This window comes from Zootoca vivipara, chromosome 11 (assembly GCF_963506605.1).
Source record: "Zootoca vivipara chromosome 11, rZooViv1.1, whole genome shotgun sequence".
In the NCBI taxonomy this organism is placed as follows: Eukaryota; Metazoa; Chordata; class Lepidosauria; order Squamata; family Lacertidae; genus Zootoca; species Zootoca vivipara.
Window position 1 is genome coordinate 23563570 of NC_083286.1, and position 20270 is coordinate 23583839.

Sequence of the window (20270 nt, forward strand, 5' to 3'; positions counted from 1 at the left end):
AATAAATATAAGACAGTGTTTTATTTTCGGAGAAACACAGTACAGGACATCCCTTCAGATGTTTTCTAAAGGGTGTATAGTTAATTATCTCATTGGCTCAGGGGGTCACATAACTCCTCACCCTCCAACATTTCTCCAATGAAAATAAGGACATCCTAAGGATAAGAGGGACATTCCCTGATCAAATCAGAAACTGGGATGGCTTCTTTAAATCCGGGACTGCCCCAGGAAAATAGGGACGCTTAGAGGGTCTGTGGTTTGGGCTGTACACAGAGCCAGTGCACACTTCAACCATGTACTAACAGTTAGCTTTGCCATGAAACTCATATGCATTTTAGGGTGTTGCATGCCACCCCAATCTCTGAGTGGCGCAATATTCTAGGGGTTCCAGTTTTCCTCAAAATGAGGGATAGCATATACTGTAGTGTTTTTATTTATGCAAATATACAACCTGAATCTTTGCTTGGATTACAGCACCAATTAAGCATGTCTTTCTCACAGAGGTCTTCAGTCTGCTTCTAAGTTCTAGCTCTTTCTCTCTCACACCTCTGAATTTCTGTTCTTCTAACTAACAGCCAGTTGAGGAAGTGGGACCCACTCATTTGTATTCTGCCACAGAGCCACTTCCTTTGTTCCCTTAATGGCCGATGCTTAAGCTATTACCAAGAAGCTGGCCAGGCTATTCTAGCAATTGAATTGCTGCTGGATCCAGAAATTGGCAGGGACTCAGACATGCAGCCTAAACCCACCCCCAGCTCACGGCCCTATTGCTGTTTAAAATGTAAACTGAACAGTCATAAACATTAGTAGTCTTTACCTACACTTCGGACAAAAACACAGTTCAGCTAGAAAGTCAAGTTTAATTGGGTGTTGATTGTCATTTATGTTGAAATTAGCTAAATCACCTTACTGTCAAATCAATGAACTCTCAGTTCTGGATTTCACTTTCTTTTGCCCACAAAAAAACCTATTTTATTTTTATTTTTTTAAAAATGTAATGGGCAGCATGGTAAATAAACAGTGTTAACCACTTTGCAGATCCATTATGTTAATATATTGCTCATCTGTCTTTATCAGACAGAATCAAGTGAACTGAAAAGTTTTCCCCATATTAACTGTAAATTATGCTAATAAATTTTTATTGTCACAAAACTGTTTTCCACTTCACATGCATTTGAGAGACTGAAATGTAAATTATTGTAAGCGACCTCTGTCTGGTTATAGATGTCTGAGCAAATGAGATTTACATGATTGAAAAAAAAACGAGCTACGGTATGTATTCTTTTGGAACACCCACTGCTAATGTCATTGATAGCTTCGCCCACCATAGCTGTGGAGCTGCAGGCGAGACAAAGGCTGACAAGAAGTGGGGGAAAGAGACACTCACTTTCATATACAATTCAATTTTTATTCATAAAGGTAAGCTAGTGGATGAGATATCGTTTTATTTCTCCTGCAAGCCCCTTTTGGATAATTTATTATCACGCTATTTGGAATTGCAGTCGTTATCACACAGTTCAAATATCTGGGATTTGCATATGCTTTCCCAAGTCAAATGTCGTGTTTCCATAAGATAGCATGTTGTGAGAGCAATCAAAGTCCTATTCAAGCATTCAGAAGGGAGAGGAGGCATGGCCTTGTCTGGGTTGCCGGTCATCCTCATTCTCATCTTCATCCTATTTGTACCCTGACCATCTGACTGGGTTGCCCCAGCCATTCTGGGCGGTTCTCAGCACATATAAAACATAATTAAATCATTGAACATTAAAGACTTCCTAATACAGGGCTGCCTTCAGATGTCTTCTAAAAGTTGTATAGCTATTTATCTCCTTGACATCTGATGGGAGGGCATTCCACAGGGTGGGTGCCACTACCAAGAAGGCCCTCTGCCTGTTTCCCTATAACCTCACTTTTCATCGTGAGGGAACTGATAGAAGGCCCTCGGAGCTGGACTTCAGTGTCCAGGCTGAATGATGGGAGTGGAGATGCTCCTTCAGGTATACTGGGCTGAGGTCAATTAGGGTTTTAAAGGTCAGCACCAACACTTGGAATTGTGTTCACAAATGTACTGGGAGCCAGTGTACAGGTAGATCCTTTAGGACTGTTGTTATATGGTCCCATCATGAGAAGTTTTCAGCTGTCCATACCTTCAAGCTCCCTCCAGACCTTTCAGGAAGCTTGGATGTGAAGCAGGAGTACCCAGAATGCACAGGGATGTTTATGAGAAAGAGGTATCTCATCTGCCCTGTCCACATTTGTGACAAATATCCCATCTGAAAGGGGATTCTAAGTATGTTTGGATAAACACAATCAGATGCTTCCTCAAATTAGTTGAATGTTCTCAGAAGCCCCATTCAGACTTTCTGCTCAAAGCAGGGGTTTCAGAGATGGTGAGCCACAGATGGAGCCCATAGTTTTTGGTTTTGAACCCAGTAAATATGTATAGATTCACATAAACAGAATAGAAGAAAACTACAGGAAAACAGCAATCTGTGATTCGGGCCTTAGAGGGATAACTGCTGTAGGCGATAAAATACATCTCTATATCTTAAGCAGAGCAGCAGTTTGCAAATGTGCTAAAAGTATGCTCAGGAATGGCAACTTAGGTGCACACCGTGGAATCCAAGTTCTGTTACTTGTAAACCAGCTCACCTTTCGAACATTTTGTCAATTAGCAGCCGGGGACACAATCTTCCATGCACCGTTGCTATGCAACCATCAATGCACAGCTCTCGACTGAAATGAAGGGATACTTTGCAGTATGTTGCCAAGTGGATTTTACCCAGCTGCAAACTGCCAATTCTAATTAAACTTTTACTAACCATAATTCGGTTACTACACAGGAAACTGTGTAGAAACTTAGTTATGATAGCAGGGAGAGCTGTGAATCTTGCAAGGGCTATGAGGGCTTCCTCTTATTCTTTGTTCTGTTGCGGAATAAAATAGAATAAAAGTACCATTCCAAAGTGAACAAGTTTGTGCTGATAAATAATGCATTAAGCTAATTCTTTCAATTTTTTTCTTTTTTAATCCACTGCTTTCCTTATTTGAAAGTATTCCCAAATTTTATGGTGAATAGTTTCGTTTCATTTCATGTTTATAATTTTCTAGAAATAGCAGTTGGAGAAGGGTTGGTTAATTATAAATGTTCTCTCCCCCCCCCCCTTTGGCTTCCATGTTTAACATTAAAAATAAACAGGTTTGTGAAATGAACATTTTAATAGGTGTAATCAACACATCGCCCACACCCTCACACATCGTTAGTTTATCTTAATGTTTTAATATGAACAGTTTATACACATAAATATGACTATTTCAATGTAATCTTTAATGCTTTAAAGATGAAAGCAGTAATAACACCTTCAGATGATGAAGATTAACAGAAGTATTTTCCGGTGGAGCCTGCAACGAAATGTTGCAGTGTCGAGAGCTTATATTTAGAATTCATGCCAACTTTCAGAACATTGCATTCCACTTCTCCTTCCCACCAGCTTTCAAACATTGTATCGTGACTGGACATGCTCAGTCGTCATTGGAGTGCTGAGAAGGTTTTCATTTACTGCAGCTAAGTGGCATTGCTTAGCTTCAGTGAATGAAGCCTCTCTGAGCATTCCATCCTCAAAGCCACTTTGGAAAGAGCATTATTTCATTTTTATCAAAGGAACTAATGAAGGTGAAAGCAGAAAAATTTAGCAGAATTTTACAAAAACAGCCCCAGTTTCTGATTTAATCCCAGAATGTCCTGCTTTTCTGTAGGATGTCCCTCTTTTCATTGGAGAAATGTTGCGTCTCCACCTCCATAGTTTTGCCCGGACACTGAGGTCCAGCACCGAGGGCCTTCTGGCGGTTCCCTCGTTGCGAGAAGCCAAGTTGCAGGGAACTAGGCAGAGGGCCTTCTCAGTAGTGGCGCCCGCCCTGTGGAACGCCCTCCCACCAGATGTCAAAGAGAAAAGCAACTACCAGACTTTTAGAAGACATCTGAAGGCAGCCCTGTTTAGGGAGGCTTTTAATGTTTAATAGATTACTGTGTTTTATTTTTCTGTTGGAAGCCGCCCAGAGTGGCTGGGGAAACCCAGGCAGATGGGCGGGGTATAAATAATAAATTATTATTACCATTATTACTATTACTATTATTATTATTATTATTAGTCTATCTTTTGCTTTTTAAAAGTTGCTTGATATATATTAGGAAACACCTTTCCAGGTACAGTACCTTGGATTTTGAGAGAGGCCAAGACTTTCCTTGATTGGCTTCAGACTCCCAAAGTGGCTCTCAGGGTGTTGCATTTGCTCTCATTTCAAGTTTATTGCCCTACGTTTCTATTGATATCAATTCTATTGATATTGATTTAGTGGCACAGACTAAATGGCCTGGAGGACCACTCCTTCACTAAGCTTTGCTGGTTACAGCAATTAAAGCTTGGTGGATGGGCACAATAGTGCCAAGATAAACTAAGGATTTATCATCTCCCAGTGGAGAAATATCTATCCCTCAGTCTTCACACTCTAGGGAATTGGATTTTTAATCATGTTGCTAATCAACATGGAGTATCCATTGTTGATACTTATTCTTTATTCTTGGTACTTCCAAATAAAGCATTCAGGGCCCCCTTATTTTGAGACATTGTCCTTTCACAGCTTCAAAGGGCATTCCAGAACTTAGGTTTCAGCAGATGCCCTCAGCGTATTTCAATGGGATATACCTTGGAATCCCAGTTATAGAACAGAAATGTTTATTCGGCTATAATTAGACTGAAGGTATTATGCACTATGTGCTGTCCTGCCCTTTGTCATTTGGAGCCCAGAGGGAAATTTCTGTCACCTATTCTTCAGCTGAACTCAGATCAATTGTGGTAATTTCTTTTAACCGACAAACAATTGTACAATTTGGGAGGTAATTTTGCAACAGTAGCTAAGAAGCTGCGTGCTAGTCATAACAGGAATTAATATATATAATATAATATAATATAATCCAATGCTTTGTTACTCCTGAAGGATGCTAAACATGGCTATTGGTTATGTGACTTTCCATAACAAGCTTCTCTTTTAATCCATGTATTGCTTTGGAAATATATTATAAAGGCCTTTGACTATGTGCCATAAAGTTGTCTGGATTGGGCTGGAACGATCTATTCTATTCTGTTTTTCTAGGCAGGTGGGATAGGTAAGACAAATGTTGGCTTCCTTACCTGGTACTGGCAACCTGGTAAGCAGTCTGAGGCATCTAGATGATGGAATGGTGGTCACCCAACTGAACCTCAATAGGGTGTTGTGTTGTGCTAATTCCTACAGCCCCAGCCCCATGTGTTCTACCCAATATCCTGAACATCTTAAAAAGTCTACTGTGTGGTGAGAGAAGGAAGGGAACTTCACCTTCAATTGATGTTTTTAAGCAGAGCTGGATGACCAAATGTCAGGGATGCTTTAATTGAGATTTTTGCATTGCAGGAAGTTGGATGAGATGACCTTCAGGGTTACTCCTAATGCTTCAATTCTGATTCTATCTAAAGACATTTGGGATATGCTCTATTCTTCAGCATTCATTCACTTGCATATAGAACCAAGCATTCAACACACATGCCATTTCTACTTGTTGTATGGAGGCCAAGTGATCGCTCCATGTTGATGATGCCTATGAACCCAAGTCAGGGATGTGATGATGGAACGAAAACTCTTGTTTAACAAGACAAATGCAACAATCATAATGAACTCTTCTATAGAGACAAAGTACGCCAATGAGACTTCTGTTTGCTTATAATGTTAATTAAAAAAGGAAACGGACAGCTCAAGCCTTGTGAAAACAAAACTGATTAAATCAAATGCAAGATGTCGTTTTCAAACTGTTGAGTACAAATATCACCAAATGCACTCTGGACAATAAGTCAAAGCTGCACATTCTTCAATCGGTTGGTGGACTTGACTTTGGGGTTGCTGTTGAGACTCTTCTATATTAAATACACATGGGGAATTGAATTCCAGAAGAGGAAATTCACTGAGCAAGCAAGAGAAAAATACCATCTACGTTTAATTAAAAGGGAGTGGAGAAGAAACCTTCAGGTACGGAGAACACTTTATGGATAACCCTAGGGAGGTTTTTGCCCATTAAGTTTTTATGTTTTATGGCTAATTGGGAATTTGTTCCAAGATCTTAAGGTCATGGTGGCTAGCTCATTGAATACATTGACCCAGGGTGTGGCAGCTGTGAAGAAGGCATATTCCATGTTCAGGACTGAAAATAAAATTGCCAATTTCATAATACAAATCTTTGGGGCAACCACACCTGGAATACTGTGTATAGTTTGGGTTGCCGCATCTCCAGAAAGATATTGCAGAGCTGGAAAAGGCTAAGGAAAGGGCAACTGAAATGGCCAAGGAGCTGGTACAAGTCCTCTTTGAAGAAAGGCTACCTTTGAGGCTTTTTAGATAAGAAAAAGGCAAGTGGGGGGATGTGATGGAAGGGTGTATACAATTATATATACCCAGTGTGGTGTAGTGTAAGAGCTGTAGACTCGTAATCTGGTGAACCGGGTTCACATCTCCCCTCCTCCACATGCAGCTGCTGGGTGACCTTGGGCTAGTCACACTTCTCTGAAGTCTCTCAGCCCCACTCACCTCACAGAGTGTTTGTTGCGGGAGTGGAAGGGAAAGGAGAATGTTAGCTGCTTTGAGACTCCTTCAGGTAGTGATAAAGCGGGATATCAAATCCAAACTCTTCCTCTTCCTCTTCCTCTTCCTCCTCCTCCTTCCTCTTCTTCATGGTGTAGAGACATACTAGAAACTGTGGTCATCCCATGAAGCTTAATATTCGAATAATCAGGGAGACAAAATAAAGTACTTCATACAATGCAGATTTAAACTATGACGTAATGCTATATATGCAATGACGCCACCTAAAAGTGGGTTGGATAAATTCATGGAGGAGAAAGCTACAGGTATCACTGGTCATTATTCAATGATGATATCCTACCTCCATGCCTCTGAATATTGGTCACTGGGGAACAATAGAAGGAGATGCCTACTGTGCTCATGTAACACTTGTGGGATTCCTATAGGCAACTGATTGACCACTATGGGAAAGAGGATAGTCCTTTGGTCTAATCTAGCAGGACTCTTATGTTCTTAAAGTGCAGACTAAAGAAAGCATCAGCAAGTAGGGATGACAAAGAATTCTTCTCAAAGTGGACACAGATACAGAAATTTCCTGTGCTCATGTTATTCACTCAGTGTTCAGGAATGGAATTCGTTGAAGTGAATGCAATCCACATTCATTAACAGTTTTGTTGTTCTTTAGGTCCATAGTTTTTACTACAGTGGAACCTTTGGTCTCAAACTGAATCCATTCCGGAAATCCATTCCAAAACCAAAGCATTAAAAACCAAGGCATGCTTTCCCATAGAAAGTAATGCAAAATGGATGAATCCTTTCCAGACTTTTAAAAACAACCCCTAAAACAGCAATTTAACATGATTTTCATTATCTAACAAGACCATTGATCCATAAAATAAAAGCAATGAACACTGTACTGCAATCAATCAATCAATCAGTTGCTGAACTGGGTTCCACACAGTCACAAAAACAAAAACAAAAAGAGCCGTAAAAACAAATACACAAAATAAATAGCAAAAACAGAAAGACCTCAACATAACACTCAAATCATCAGCGTAACACTCAAAACAGAAGCATAACACTCAAAATGGAAGCGTAACACTCAAAACGAAGCACGTTTGGCTTCCGAAAAAAGTTCGCAAACCAGAACACTTACTTCCGGGTTTGCAGTGTTTGGGTTCCAAGTTGTTTGAGTACCAAGGTGTTTGAGAACCAAGGTCCACTGTACTTAGTGTTATGTTTTTGACATTTTTGGTCCTCTGATGCTTCCATGAAGCTCAGTAGAGGTTTAGAACCCTGCATGGAGATGGATAATGGGCCATTAGCTGCTTCATTTACCTTGAAAAAGAACACACAGGGAAGTGAAAGGGAAGTGAGTAAGTAATTGAATTATGCAACTGCCTCTTTGCTTTTTTATTTCTAATGTGCTGTTTGTTGAAAGGCACCCCATATGCACTAACACTGCAGTGCTAGCCACGTCTACTGTATTCAGAAGTAAATCAACCAGAATTCAGTAAGGCCTACTCCAAGGAAAGTGGGGTTAGGATTTCATCCTTAATCTGCTTTCTCTTGTTAATGTTACCACTCATCATTGTTCTTTTCATATAGAAATAAGTAATATCTCTTGCTACCTGTGGATTTTATCTGGGGCCCTCCTTTAAAGTTGGAATCTCTTTGTGAAAGAGGAGACAACCGTCTGGATTTGGCTTCCCATTTCACCAACTTAAATAAATGTAAGATTAAATTTAGAAAGCATTTTCTCTTCACCCTAAAGTTTTATTGACTTACAACTAAACTTATGCCTGAGTGAGGAAAACGAGATGGGATGACACATTTATACTGAATTGCGAAATCAAATTGATGAGAGTGGCTGCAATCCTAACTCTGCTTACCAGGGGGTAATCCCCGCTGAATTCATTGGGAATTATTTCTGAGTAAACCTGGTGAGCTTTGTAACCATAGATGGATTTGTGACGGGCCATTAGCCACTTCATTAAATTTGTCTTTAAGGTGTCACAAGGCTCTTTGTGGTTTCTAACCTCTCTGGAAATTCACTAAATCTTGAAAGGGAACACACAGAGAAGGTAGTTGATTTGCAAATATAGCTTAACACAGCAGCATGGATCATGACAACATAGCAACAGCACATTCCACCTTAGCAAACAGCAGGATGGTTTTATTGGAAAGAAACATAATGCCAGCATAACAACCTGTGTGCTTTATGGCTAATAAATGGGGCAACCGACATTACTCATTTCATACGCCCCTATAGCTGAATAGCAACACTAATGAAACCAGTTGTTTCTTGTGACATCAGAACCTCCAAGCATCAGCTTTCTTGCATTGTTTCTGGTAATTATAGAACGTGACCATTAGGGTGATGACATTTTCATTTTTTTCTCTCAATTTCCCCCCCCCCCTGTTGCACAAATGGATGAACTTTTGCCTATTAACGACTAAAATGAGGTATATTCTATTGAAATATTTAAAAAGGTTACGCACAAACAATTTAAAAATTTTTTGTATGCCTTTTTACTATTTCATAAAATTGTATTAACAATTCTATATATATTTCGTATCAAATTTGGACACAACACCACATTCCACAATGGGGAGTGTTCTTAGCAACATAGGGTATACAAATGTCACACCTGCGCAAGGTAAAAGCCCCCTTTTGGGACCTCAACACTCAGCCAGGAGAGGTAGCAAAACATCGTCCTCTAGTGGCGTCTATACTGTTACTGCATCTAAAAAAAGCTTCCTTGTGTGTTTGATGACCCTATATAATGTTGTATATATGTGACTCTAAAGCTTGGGTTCAATTTTATATCTGCTTCAAAAATGTGACTTCAAAAATGGTCAAAAACCTGATAAATAAAATTTTTAGAATCATTTTGTGTGTGAGGTTTTTTTAATCAAATCCCTTTGAAAGTAAGATTTTATCTAATCTTTAATGAAAGCTCATCAAATCATGATACAGGGAAATGAGGTTGTAAAAAAGTCATCACCCTAGTGACCATATAAGTGAAAGGTCCCAAATTCTTAAATTATTTCTTGTCAGCTTTTAGAAAAAAGCATCAATTTCCCATTATAACTCAGTCTCATCTAAAGAAAACCCTGGTTTCGTCAGGGGAGCAGAGTTATTGTTGATTGTCTCCCTGTAGCAATGGATGCACGTCAAGCATACATGCTGACTTTGTTAGTTCTCTCAGCAATCTTTGATGTTTTGGGCTGTTGCCGATGGTACCGTGCGGGAAGGCTCACATTCATCTTTCCTTTGCTTAGAACTCGCAAGAGGTGCTAACAAGAGCTCTCTGTGTAGAATTCTGCCTTCTTGCTTCTTCTGAATGTGTGCGCACTCTCCAGGAGCTAGCAAATACATGGCTTGTCAATACAGTCTTTCCTGTTTGCTATTTGCTCCCTTCAGTTGCAGAAGTAAAGCTGGCACTAGTCCAAGCAAGTCCAAATATCAAAGAAGCTGCATAACTCTTCCAGTGGAAACCTTTCACCTATGTTGTCACACTCCAGTATAACAAGATGTTACATCTGATACTAAACTCAAAAAGGGTCAGATGCAGGCACCGAGGATCACCTAAGAAAACTTAACTGCACAAATCTTATTTGAGAGATGTGATCTGAATTTTTACATTGGGGGGGGGGTTGGGTTATTACTAGCAATTGGCAAGGTCCTTGGTGAACTTTTGTTCTGGAGGAATAACTGACCCAAGGCACATGAAGCAGAATTTCAACCTCATAGAAGTTGATTACTTTCCTCAAACAGATATAAGCCGAATTACAGAGTAACAGACCCAGGGACAACCCCAGATTTACCAAAGCTGTCCCAGTTTCAATCTCGGAATGGCCTGCTTTTCCTCAGGGTGTCCCTATTTTTAACGGAGAAATGTTGGAAGTTATGGTAGGACGTCCCGATTTCCATCAGAGAAATGTTGGAGGGTATGGAGTTATGCCACCACTATATAACCTTTAGAAGACATCTGAAGAAGCACTGAATAGCGAAGTCTCCCCCCTCCCCAAAAAAAAGTTTAATGTTTTATTGTGTTTTTATATATGTTGGAAGCAGCTCAGGGTGGCTGGGGCAACCCAGCCAGATGCATGAAGTATAAATAATAGAATTATTATTACTGCTGCTGCTGCTGCTGCTGCTGCTGCTGCTGCTGCTGAATAAAGGTAAAGGGTAAAGGGACCCCTGACCATTAGGTCCAGTCGTGACCGACTCTGGGGTTGTGGCGCTCATCTCACTTTATTGGTCGAGGGAGCCAGCGTACAGCTTCCAGGTCATGTGGCCAGCATGACAAAGCCGCTTCTGGCAAACCAAAGCAGCTCACGGAAATGCCATTTAACTTCCCGCTTGGAGCGGTACCTATTTATCTACTTGCACTTTGACATGCTTTCGAACTGCTAGGTTGGCAGGAGCTGGGACCAAGCAACGGGAGCTCACTCCATTGCGGGGATTCGAACCGCCGACCTGATCGGCAAGCCCTAGGCTCTGTGGTTTAACCTGGATAGGATGTCCCTATTTTCATCTGAGAAATGCTGGAGTGTATGGAGTAAGGGTGGGTAAAGAAGGAAGGAAGGAGGCTTTCTCAGAAAACACACCCTGGAGTTGATCTTAAATGCTGTTATTAGGCCTTGCTCTAAAGAAAAGCCATTGAATACCACACATAATGAGGATACATTTAGTGGCTTTCTTCTGGGTTAAGGAAAGAGAAGCAGGATTCAGGCTCTCTTCCATAATACACTCCCATGGCATTGTCCAAGTGTCTCGGGTTGTCTCTCTTTTGAAAAGCTATCTGTTACCCTGTTCAAAGGTCACGAAAAGCGCTTTATATCATATAATATAAAGCGGATTGTGGTAGGGCTGTTAAGAAATTTAGCTTAGGGTTTGGTTTGTGTAAGGCCACAGCTCATGCTGAGTAATGGGGGGCGTGTGTATGCAAATTCCTTGGATCTGATTGGTTGGTGGGGCCCCTCTTAAAGCTGCGTCCACCATTTTCTGGTCACATTTTTGCCTGGCGTTTGAACTGTGTGTTTCTATCGGTTCCTGTCTGGCAAGAGAGCGTTCCTGGATTCCTGGAGTCTGGTTGTATCTGGCTTATTTAATTTGCTGATTTATTCAGCTTATTGCTTGCTTTTGATTTTTAGCTTTCATTTACTGCCTTATTTAGCTCCGTTTTGATTCTCCCCCTCCCCTCCCTCCCCACTCCCTTCCCCTACGGCTCGGCCTCGGCTGGGGGCGTTGGGAGTCCCCCCCCCCCGCACAGGCATCCCACTTTATTTAAAGGGTGCACCCCCCTTTAGATTCCTTTAAATTCTTTAAATTCCCCCCCCCCGCTTGCCTTGGCTAGCCTGCTGTGGCTCTTGGTGGGCAAGGGGGCCTTGGTACCCTGAGGGAGCCTTGGCTCCTGGCTCCTTGCCTGGCCGTTTTCCTGCTGGGGCTGGGCTGGGCTGGGCTGGAGCCACGTGGGTGGTTAATAGGGCTGTTGCCGGCTGAGGAGCATTGAGGCTGCTTGCGCTCTGCTGGGGGCCTCTAATTTGGCTTATTGGGGGCTGTGGCGTTTGCCGCCCCCCCTGGGGTGCCTGCGGGGTGGGGGTGCATCATTGGGAGGGCGCCAGGCCGTTATTGTGCCTGGTTTGCACGTTGCGTCCGCCATTTTAATGCTTGCAACCCCCTTTGCTATTAAGCAGAGAGCTGCTGCTTGTGCATTGGGGGGAGCGGTTTGAGGGGGGTTGCTGGGTCTTTAGGACCTTGGGAGGGGGTCCCCTCACTTGATTCACCTGGGGGGCCTCTAGTTTTTGTGTCCTGTATAGCGTTTGTTTTCTGTTTGCATCTGTTTTAGCTGAGGAAAAATTTTTTCCTGGCTGCAGTTTATTTCGAGGCTTGAGTGCTTGCAGCCAGTTTCTGGGCGTTTGGCGCCATCTACTGGCCACGAGTTGTTACTACACCTACAAATTTAATTGCCTTTTCCCTCAGCCTATATTGAAGTCCCTTGAACAGGCTTTGACTTTATTGTGTTGCCTGACTAGCTTATTGGGTCATTTTAACTTATTGGTTTCCTTTAATTACTTGATTTAATTTATATCCTTTTATTTAGGAATCTTAATTGATTCAATTGGATTATAATTGGCTTTGACCTGCGTGGGCTTGCTTTGGTTAAGTGAAAGGAAAAAACTTTTACTCCTTGCCTTTAATTGGAGGCCTGAGTACTGCAGCCTACTTTAGGTTCTCTATGCCATCGGCTGGCCTCAAGGGGGTTATCGCACCTTGTTAGTTTTGATACTGTTCCTTCCCAATAGATAGGGAATACATTGCTTGGCCTGCGTTTTGGGTTTCTTGCATTGTTTAATTGGCTTAATTGATGTCCATTGTTTAATTCAATTTAATTTTAATTCACGTTAATTTAGTTTTCACGTATTCTGGGTAAGGATTCTATTTGGTTGCGTGGGTGGGAGTTTGGCTTTGGCCTGCGCATTTTCCCTCTCCCCCCTTTTAGGGGGGGGGGCCGGGGCGTGTGCCGGGGTCCGGCCTACACCAGCCTGCAATACAAGTCTAACTGATTTCCCTGGGGCCTTTCAGAGGCCTGGGTGTCCCCAAATATTTTGCAGTTAGTTTTGCAGATTGGTTGGGAAGGCTCCAATATTTGAGGGGTGGGGTGACGCCGCCTAGTGGTTAAAGTGGTAATACGCACCCCTGTGTGATTCCACGTGTGTTTGCTTGTTATTCCAAGTAGTTAATAGTTCAGGATGGCGGCCCACCCATCCACTTCAGGGAAATCTAAGAGGGTCATTAAGGGCGCTTCGCAGAAGCTGCGTTCGCCAGCCTCGCAGGCAGCGGGTCGCGTGGAAGCATTCATCGCTAGCATTGCTGGTGACCCACAGGCCCTGGCCCAGCTTGGATCTGGGCTTGATGCCTTATTACAGAACCCGGCCTCTCATCCTGCCGCCTCGACCTCTGCTGGTTTACCTCTGGAAGCAGGGCGGGAGGCGGCGACTACGGCCATGCCTCCAGACCGGCAAGGCCCAGACCCTCTTTCTGCCCCCTCTACCTCTGCAGGTGTATCCCTGGACCCCGGGCAAGCTACGGTGGCGGCGTCGCAGCCTCTGTCCCCCATGGCGACCATTCTGGGACTGCCTGAGACCACCACGTCTGGGCCAGTTGACTCGTCGGATGACGACTTCGTGGGGCCTTCTGGTGTTCTGATGCCGAATGCCTCTTCCACTCCTATGGTGGTGCCGGCGCCCCCTCCCGTCAAACGACGAAGTGAGGGGAAGCAGCCTCGGCGCACCAGGAGGGCGAGGCAGGCTAAGGGCAGAGTAAGTGGGCAAGGGCAGGGGGGGCGGACGGGGGCCTCCTCTAATGTTGTTGTTTCGCCCGTTGCTCCATCCCAGACTCTTGCCGTCGCCTCGCGGCGCGAGGGGCTTTCGTCGGCATCCGGCGAGGAAGCCCTCCCAGTGCCGGCTAGAGCGTCGAGTGGCGGAAAACGTCGTCACAAAAGTCGTTCCAGGAGGCGGGCAAAGAGGCGCAAGGACGATACCTCGGCTTCGACCACCTCAGGTTCGTCCTCTAGCTCCGAGGGTTCTGATCACTCTATGGGGTTGTACTGGGCTTACGGGGAAGTGGATTCTGGCCTTCCTCGTTGGGCCTGGGCTCGTCGAGCGAATTCGCATCGTGCTCGTTATGGAGCTGTTCAAGAATGTCTCGACGGAGAGTTGGTCCCGGAAACCACGGTTTCCACCAACAGTACTAGGGATATTATTCCGGGCAGTCACTTGTCCTCTAAATTGAGGTCTAGGATATTGGATGGTAAATATGTAGACATTTTTGATTTAGCTCCACCAGAGGAGGTGGTCCCTGAGCAAGAAAACGCCCTCGTTGGTACTAAGAAGAAAGGCAGGGGGAGAAAGGTGGAGCGGACTTTCGAGCGTTGGCTCGATTGTTATCAAGTTTTTTCCGGGGTAGTAGTAGCGGCATATCCCCGCAGGGCTCTACACCTTATCGTGTACCAGTCCATCGTAAGGTCAGCATATAACATGGCAGGGGAAGCGGCCGCAATTGCTTATGATGAAAGATTTCGCAGGCGGGCGTCAAAAATTGACACCGCCCGCTTTGACAGGAAAGACTTGGACCTTTGGACCACGTATGTGGCTCCGTCGGTTTCACGGAAACCCGCCGAGCAGCAAAGGGCTAAGACCCAGCCTTTTAAGGCGGCACCTAAATTGCGCTGCTGGGATTTCAATAAAGGAATGTGTCAGCGCCCGCGGTGTATTTATGCGCACACTTGTGACCGGTGTGGCGGTAGCCACCCGGCTGTTAACTGCTATGCGGGCCGGCGGCCCTTTCGTGGGGGTCGGGGAGGATTCAGGCAGGCGCCAAGGGGTTCCGCCCCTGCCCTCCCCGCTCCCCCCGCAGCTTCCACATCAAAGTGAATTGCTTCAGTTAGCTTTTTCTCCCATTAAGTTACCGGCCCTTAAACATTGGTTAGCCTCCTATCCCAATATTGAGGCGGCTGCATATCTTCGGGATGGTTTCTCCTTCGGGTTCCGGATTCCGATAGCTTCGGTTCCCCTGGCTAGGAATCCTAGGAACCAGAAGTCGGTGAGAGAGATGCACGAGGTCGCAAGGCGGAAGGTTAATAAAGAAATAGCCCTCCAGCGCATGGCTGGTCCTTTTGCGTCTCCGCCTTTTCCCAATCTGCACCTCTCTCCCTTGGGAATCGTCCCCAAGAAGGCTCCGGGTGAGTTTCGGCTCATTCATAATTTGTCTCACCCTAGGGACACGTCCGTGAACGACGTGATCCCTCCGGAGCTTTGTACGGTCAAATACGCTTCTCTCGACCAGGCAATTAAAATGATCAGAAAGTTTGGGCCGGGGGCCTTGTTGGCAAAATGTGATATCGAATCGGCTTTCCGATTATTACCAATTCATCCGCATGATTTTTGGTTGCTGGGCTTTCAGTTGGAAGGCGCCTATTATTTTGATAAGGCCATGCCAATGGGCTGCTCCGTAGCCTGTGCGGCCTTCGAGCGCTTATCGCAGGGTGAGAAGGCTGACATGAGGATGTGGCTGGTATTCCTGGAGGAATACAATGGGGTATCCTTGTGGCAGGATGTTTTAAACCTGCACAACGATTTCCAAGTGCACTCCGATGCGGCGGGTTCCCTGGGATTTGGTTTGTTTTGGAATGGCAGGTGGTGCGCACAAAGATGGCCCCCTGCTTGGCGGGACACTGAAATCACGCGGGATTTAACTTTTCTTGAGTTCTTTCCTATAGCAGTTGCAGTCCATATTTGGGTTGACGACTTCAAGGACCGCCGCGTATGCTTTTGGTCAGATAACCAGGCTGTGGTGACTGTCCTTGCGAAACAATCTTCTAAGTCAACTCGGGTATCGGCTCTGCTGCGGGCATTCGTGCTGCAGTGCCTGCGTTTTAACATTATTTTCTCTGCGCGTTTTGTCCCGGGCGTGGCCAACGATATAGCTGACGCTTTGTCACGATTTCAGATGGAGCGCTTCAGGTCCCTGGTTCCAGACGCACAACATCAGCCGGAGATTTTCCCGGATCGTCTTTGGAACCTTGGCAGCTGCTAGTCTTGCAGGGAGTAGCTGCTTCTGTTTCCCCCTCTACCCTGCGGGCTTATCAAAAAGCTTGGACTGACTTTTTAACTTTTCGCAGTCAGTCGCTCGCGGTGGAGGGAGCGGCCCGCCCCTCTTCTTCCCAGGTGCTTCAATATTTGGCACACCTGTTTCACCTGGGAAGGGCTGCCAGGACCATAAAGCTCCAGTCTGCGGCCATTTCATTTTTCTCGAAATTGTTTTTTTTTAATAGGGACCCTTGCGCCAAATTTGTGGTGCGTAAGGCCATGGAGGGATGGGGTAGGCTTTGTCCTCCCCGTTCCCCTACCAGGAACCCGATTTCTTTTGATCTTCTCACTAAAATGAGATTGAAGCTTAGGGTGGTGTGTTGGTCTAAATATGAGGCCCGTTTGTTTTCGGCCGCCTTCTCAGTGGCCTTTTTTGGCGCTTTGAGAATTGGTGAAATTGTAGGGGGTCAGATGCGTCAGGGGGTGCCAGGGGGTTTGCTACTCCAGGACATACGTCTGTCACCAACGGAATTGTTAATCACGATTCGGAGTTCCAAGACCGACCAGGCTGGTAAAGGAGCAGTAATGCGACTGCCTGCTACGGGGCAGACGGGCCCCTGCCCGGTTAAGGACGTAGCCAAATTCTTGGCGGAAAGGCCAGCTGGGGAGGGCCCCTTGTTTGTGCATCAGGATGGTAACCCGATGACTAGGCTGCAATTTACTAGAGTTATGAGGAAGGTGATAGCGGCATGCGGTTGCGTGGCCGCTAATTACGCTCCTCATTCCTTTCGCATTGGGGCCGCCACTACGGCGGCCCACTGGGGTATTTCGGTTGATGCTATTAAGGATTTGGGCAGGTGGAAATCTGCAGCGTATAGATCTTATGTTCGGAAGCGCTCCTAACTTTGTCGTTTGTTTTCCAATGTTTTCCCAGGGCTCGCGGACGTGCACATATGGATGGTGGGACATTCCATAGTCCATTGGGCAGGCCTTCGCGCTGGCCAAACGCCATTGGGTCCTCGACTTGGCCTTCCATCCAACATCCAAGTGACCTGGATGGGCAAGAGGGGCATGCGCTGGGGGGAGCTTCTCCCTTTGCTGCGGCGCAAAGCCCTCTTGCTCGGGTGCCCGTCCGCCCTGGTGATCCAGCTGGGAGAAAATGACATCCCCGCTGTGGACCCGTTATCTCTTCGCCTGGCTATCCTACGAGATTTGTTGGAGATAAGGACTTGGTTCCCTGATACCGTCGTTTTTTGGTCCCAAATGTTGCAGAGGATGCAATGGCGGGGTGATATTCCTCCTCTGGCTGGGGAAAGAGCTAGGAAGAGGGTTAACAGCGCAGCATCCAAACGGGTGTACGAAATCGGGGGGAGTTTGATTCGTCATCCCGCAATTAATGTTAGAGCCCCGCTTTTATATCGGGATGATGGGGTTCACTTATCCCCTGATGGGTATGACATTTGGCTGCGTGATGTGTCTGAGGGTTTAAAAAGTTGGTTAGGTCTCTGAGTGTTGGCGGCAAGCCAGGGCTGGCTTGATTGGCGGTTAGGCTTTTGGTTGGTTAATCGGTTGGTAGAGGGGGTGGCACACGGATGCCTACCCTCACCTCCGTTTGCTCCATATAGAAGTATTCCGTTAAAGGAATCTCGGGGCTTACACTCTTGTCCTTACCATCCCGCCATTGGCGGGAATGGTGGGCCCAATTTTAAGAGCAAGAGCCTTGAGGAACATTCTTGGTGAAGGTGAGGAGGGAATGACTGGGCGCAGCCACCTCCTCACTCCCAGGTATGTTTACTTGACTTCCATGCGGAAGTCGGAGCAGGAACTGTCCAAGCGGACAGTGGTGAGTCCTGTCCTATGGTGACAGCTGACGTGAGTCCTGCCACGTGGGCAGATGAGGTGAGTCCTGTCCAATGGTGACAGCTGATGTGAGTCCTGCCACGTGGGCAGATGAGGTGAGTCCTGTCCAATGGTGACAGCTGATGTGAGTCCTGCCACGTGGGGCAGATGAGGTGAGTCCTGTCCTAAGGGGACAGCTGATTGAGTCCTGTCCTGGATGGACAGATGGGGATAGTCCTTCTTTAGGAAGGACGAGTGAATAACCAAAAGCCTAAGCCAACACTCGGATTAAATTGTGTATTTAATAAAGTTGTGGCCCTAAATTATTTGCCAAAAACCAAACCATAATTCTGTTGTCAGTTGTGAGTTATTTAAGGTAATTTTCTGGGAAGCCTCGACACACAAAGCGCTTTATATCATATAATATAAAGCGGATTGTGGTAGGGCTGTTAAGAAATTTAGCTTAGGGTTTGGTTTGTGTAAGGCCACAGCTCATGCTGAGTAATGGGGGGCGTGTGTATGCAAATTCCTTGGATCTGATTGGTTGGTGGGGCCCCTCTTAAAGCTGCGTCCACCATTTTCTGGTCACATTTTTGCCTGGCGTTTGAACCCCTCCCACCCGCCCTTTCTTTCTTGCAGGTTAGCACGACATTGCTATTGCCTTCGGGGCCGCCTGTATTCAGGGGTCAGTAGGAATTTTTCCAATTGGCTGATTGGCTGTGCCTCTTGGTTTTCGCCTACTGCGCTAGCAAATTGTCACAACTTGTTAGGTTGGCGGTTAGGCTTTTGGTTGGTTAATCGGTTGGTAGAGGGGGTGGCACACGGATGCCTACCCTCACCTCCGTTTGCTCCATATAGAAGTATTCCGTTAAAGGAATCTCGGGGCTTACACTCTTGTCCTTACCATCCCGCCATTGGCGGGAATGGTGGGCCCAATTTTAAGAGCAAGAGCCTTGAGGAACATTCTTGGTGAAGGTGAGGAGGGAATGACTGGGCGCAGCCACCTCCTCACTCCCAGGTATGTTTACTTGACTTCCATGCGGAAGTCGGAGCAGGAACTGTCCAAGCGGACAGTGGTGAGTCCTGTCCTATGGTGACAGCTGACGTGAGTCCTGCCACGTGGGCAGATGAGGTGAGTCCTGTCCAATGGTGACAGCTGATGTGAGTCCTGCCACGTGGGCAGATGAGGTGAGTCCTGTCCAATGGTGACAGCTGATGTGAGTCCTGCCACGTGGGGCAGATGAGGTGAGTCCTGTCCTAAGGGGACAGCTGATTGAGTCCTGTCCTGGATGGACAGATGGGGATAGTCCTTCTTTAGGAAGGACGAGTGAATAACCAAAAGCCTAAGCCAACACTCGGATTAAATTGTGTATTTAATAAAGTTGTGGCCCTAAATTATTTGCCAAAAACCAAACCATAATTCTGTTGTCAGTTGTGAGTTATTTAAGGTAATTTTCTGGGAAGCCTCGACACACAAATGAACAAACACAGAAGAAGAAGCTGCTGCGGCTGCTGCTGCTGCTGCTGCTGCTGCTGCTGCTGCTGCTGCTGCTGAAAAGCACACACAAACCTTCTGCTCTAAAGGTGCCTCTGTATGAAATTAGGAAGGTCACGGTGTGGCTTTGGCAGCAGGAGCTCATTATGGATGCATATGCATTATGCAGACAGACTGCAGTTGGTTACAAATGGTTAGTGGAGGTGAACAGAGCAGGCTCAGACAGAGCAAGAAGAGGCCTAAACCACAGGAGACAAAGAACTATCAGTTGAGCATACTGATGAAGCCCTGGACTGATCAGGTGGGGCTTAGGTCAAGCGGTGCTCTGCCACACAAAGGAAAACAGCAGCTTGATTTTGCAGGCAACAGGCCAAAAAGCACCCAGAGCAGCCAGGTGCCCTTTAGTCTAACCCTAAGGTACAAGCATCATTGCACAAGGATGCCCCTTTCCATAAGAGGGACTCAATACCGTCTTGGATGCCGCTCATTTCAGAAGCTCCCCTGAATGCCTCACTTTTGCTCTCTGCAAGCAAAGCTTGCATTAGCATGCCTGGGGAGACTCGGAGAGCAGCCTTTCTTTCTCCCTCTGATGACTAGACTAAGCAGTGCCCTTGCAACCTTTCCGAAAGACTGTACCTCTGGGGAACAGGTTTTCAGTGCCTGGTGCGAGAGTAGGAAGGCTTCCTTGAAAAATACTGTGTAATGTATTAGATAGGTGGTCTGATCCCCG

The 20270-nt window shown here is 45.6% G+C and overlaps 1 protein-coding gene across 2 annotated transcripts; it reads left to right on the top strand.

The window, feature by feature from the left end:
* The first annotated feature begins 11445 nt into the window (after window positions 1–11445).
* On the top strand, window positions 11446–19525 carry LOC132592799 (uncharacterized). Of its 2 annotated transcripts, none has more exons than XM_060280167.1 (2): window positions 11446–14179; window positions 17141–19525. In XM_060280167.1, exons 1-2 carry the CDS (start codon window positions 13369–13371, stop codon window positions 17713–17715), a joined length of 1386 nt encoding a protein of 461 aa, XP_060136150.1. In that variant the 5' UTR covers window positions 11446–13368; the 3' UTR covers window positions 17716–19525. The 2 variants fall into 2 exon arrangements, with proteins under 2 accessions (XP_060136150.1, XP_060136151.1); XM_060280168.1 differs by having other exon boundaries at window positions 11446–11710; window positions 13679–17635.
* The last annotated feature ends 745 nt before the right edge of the window (window positions 19526–20270 follow it).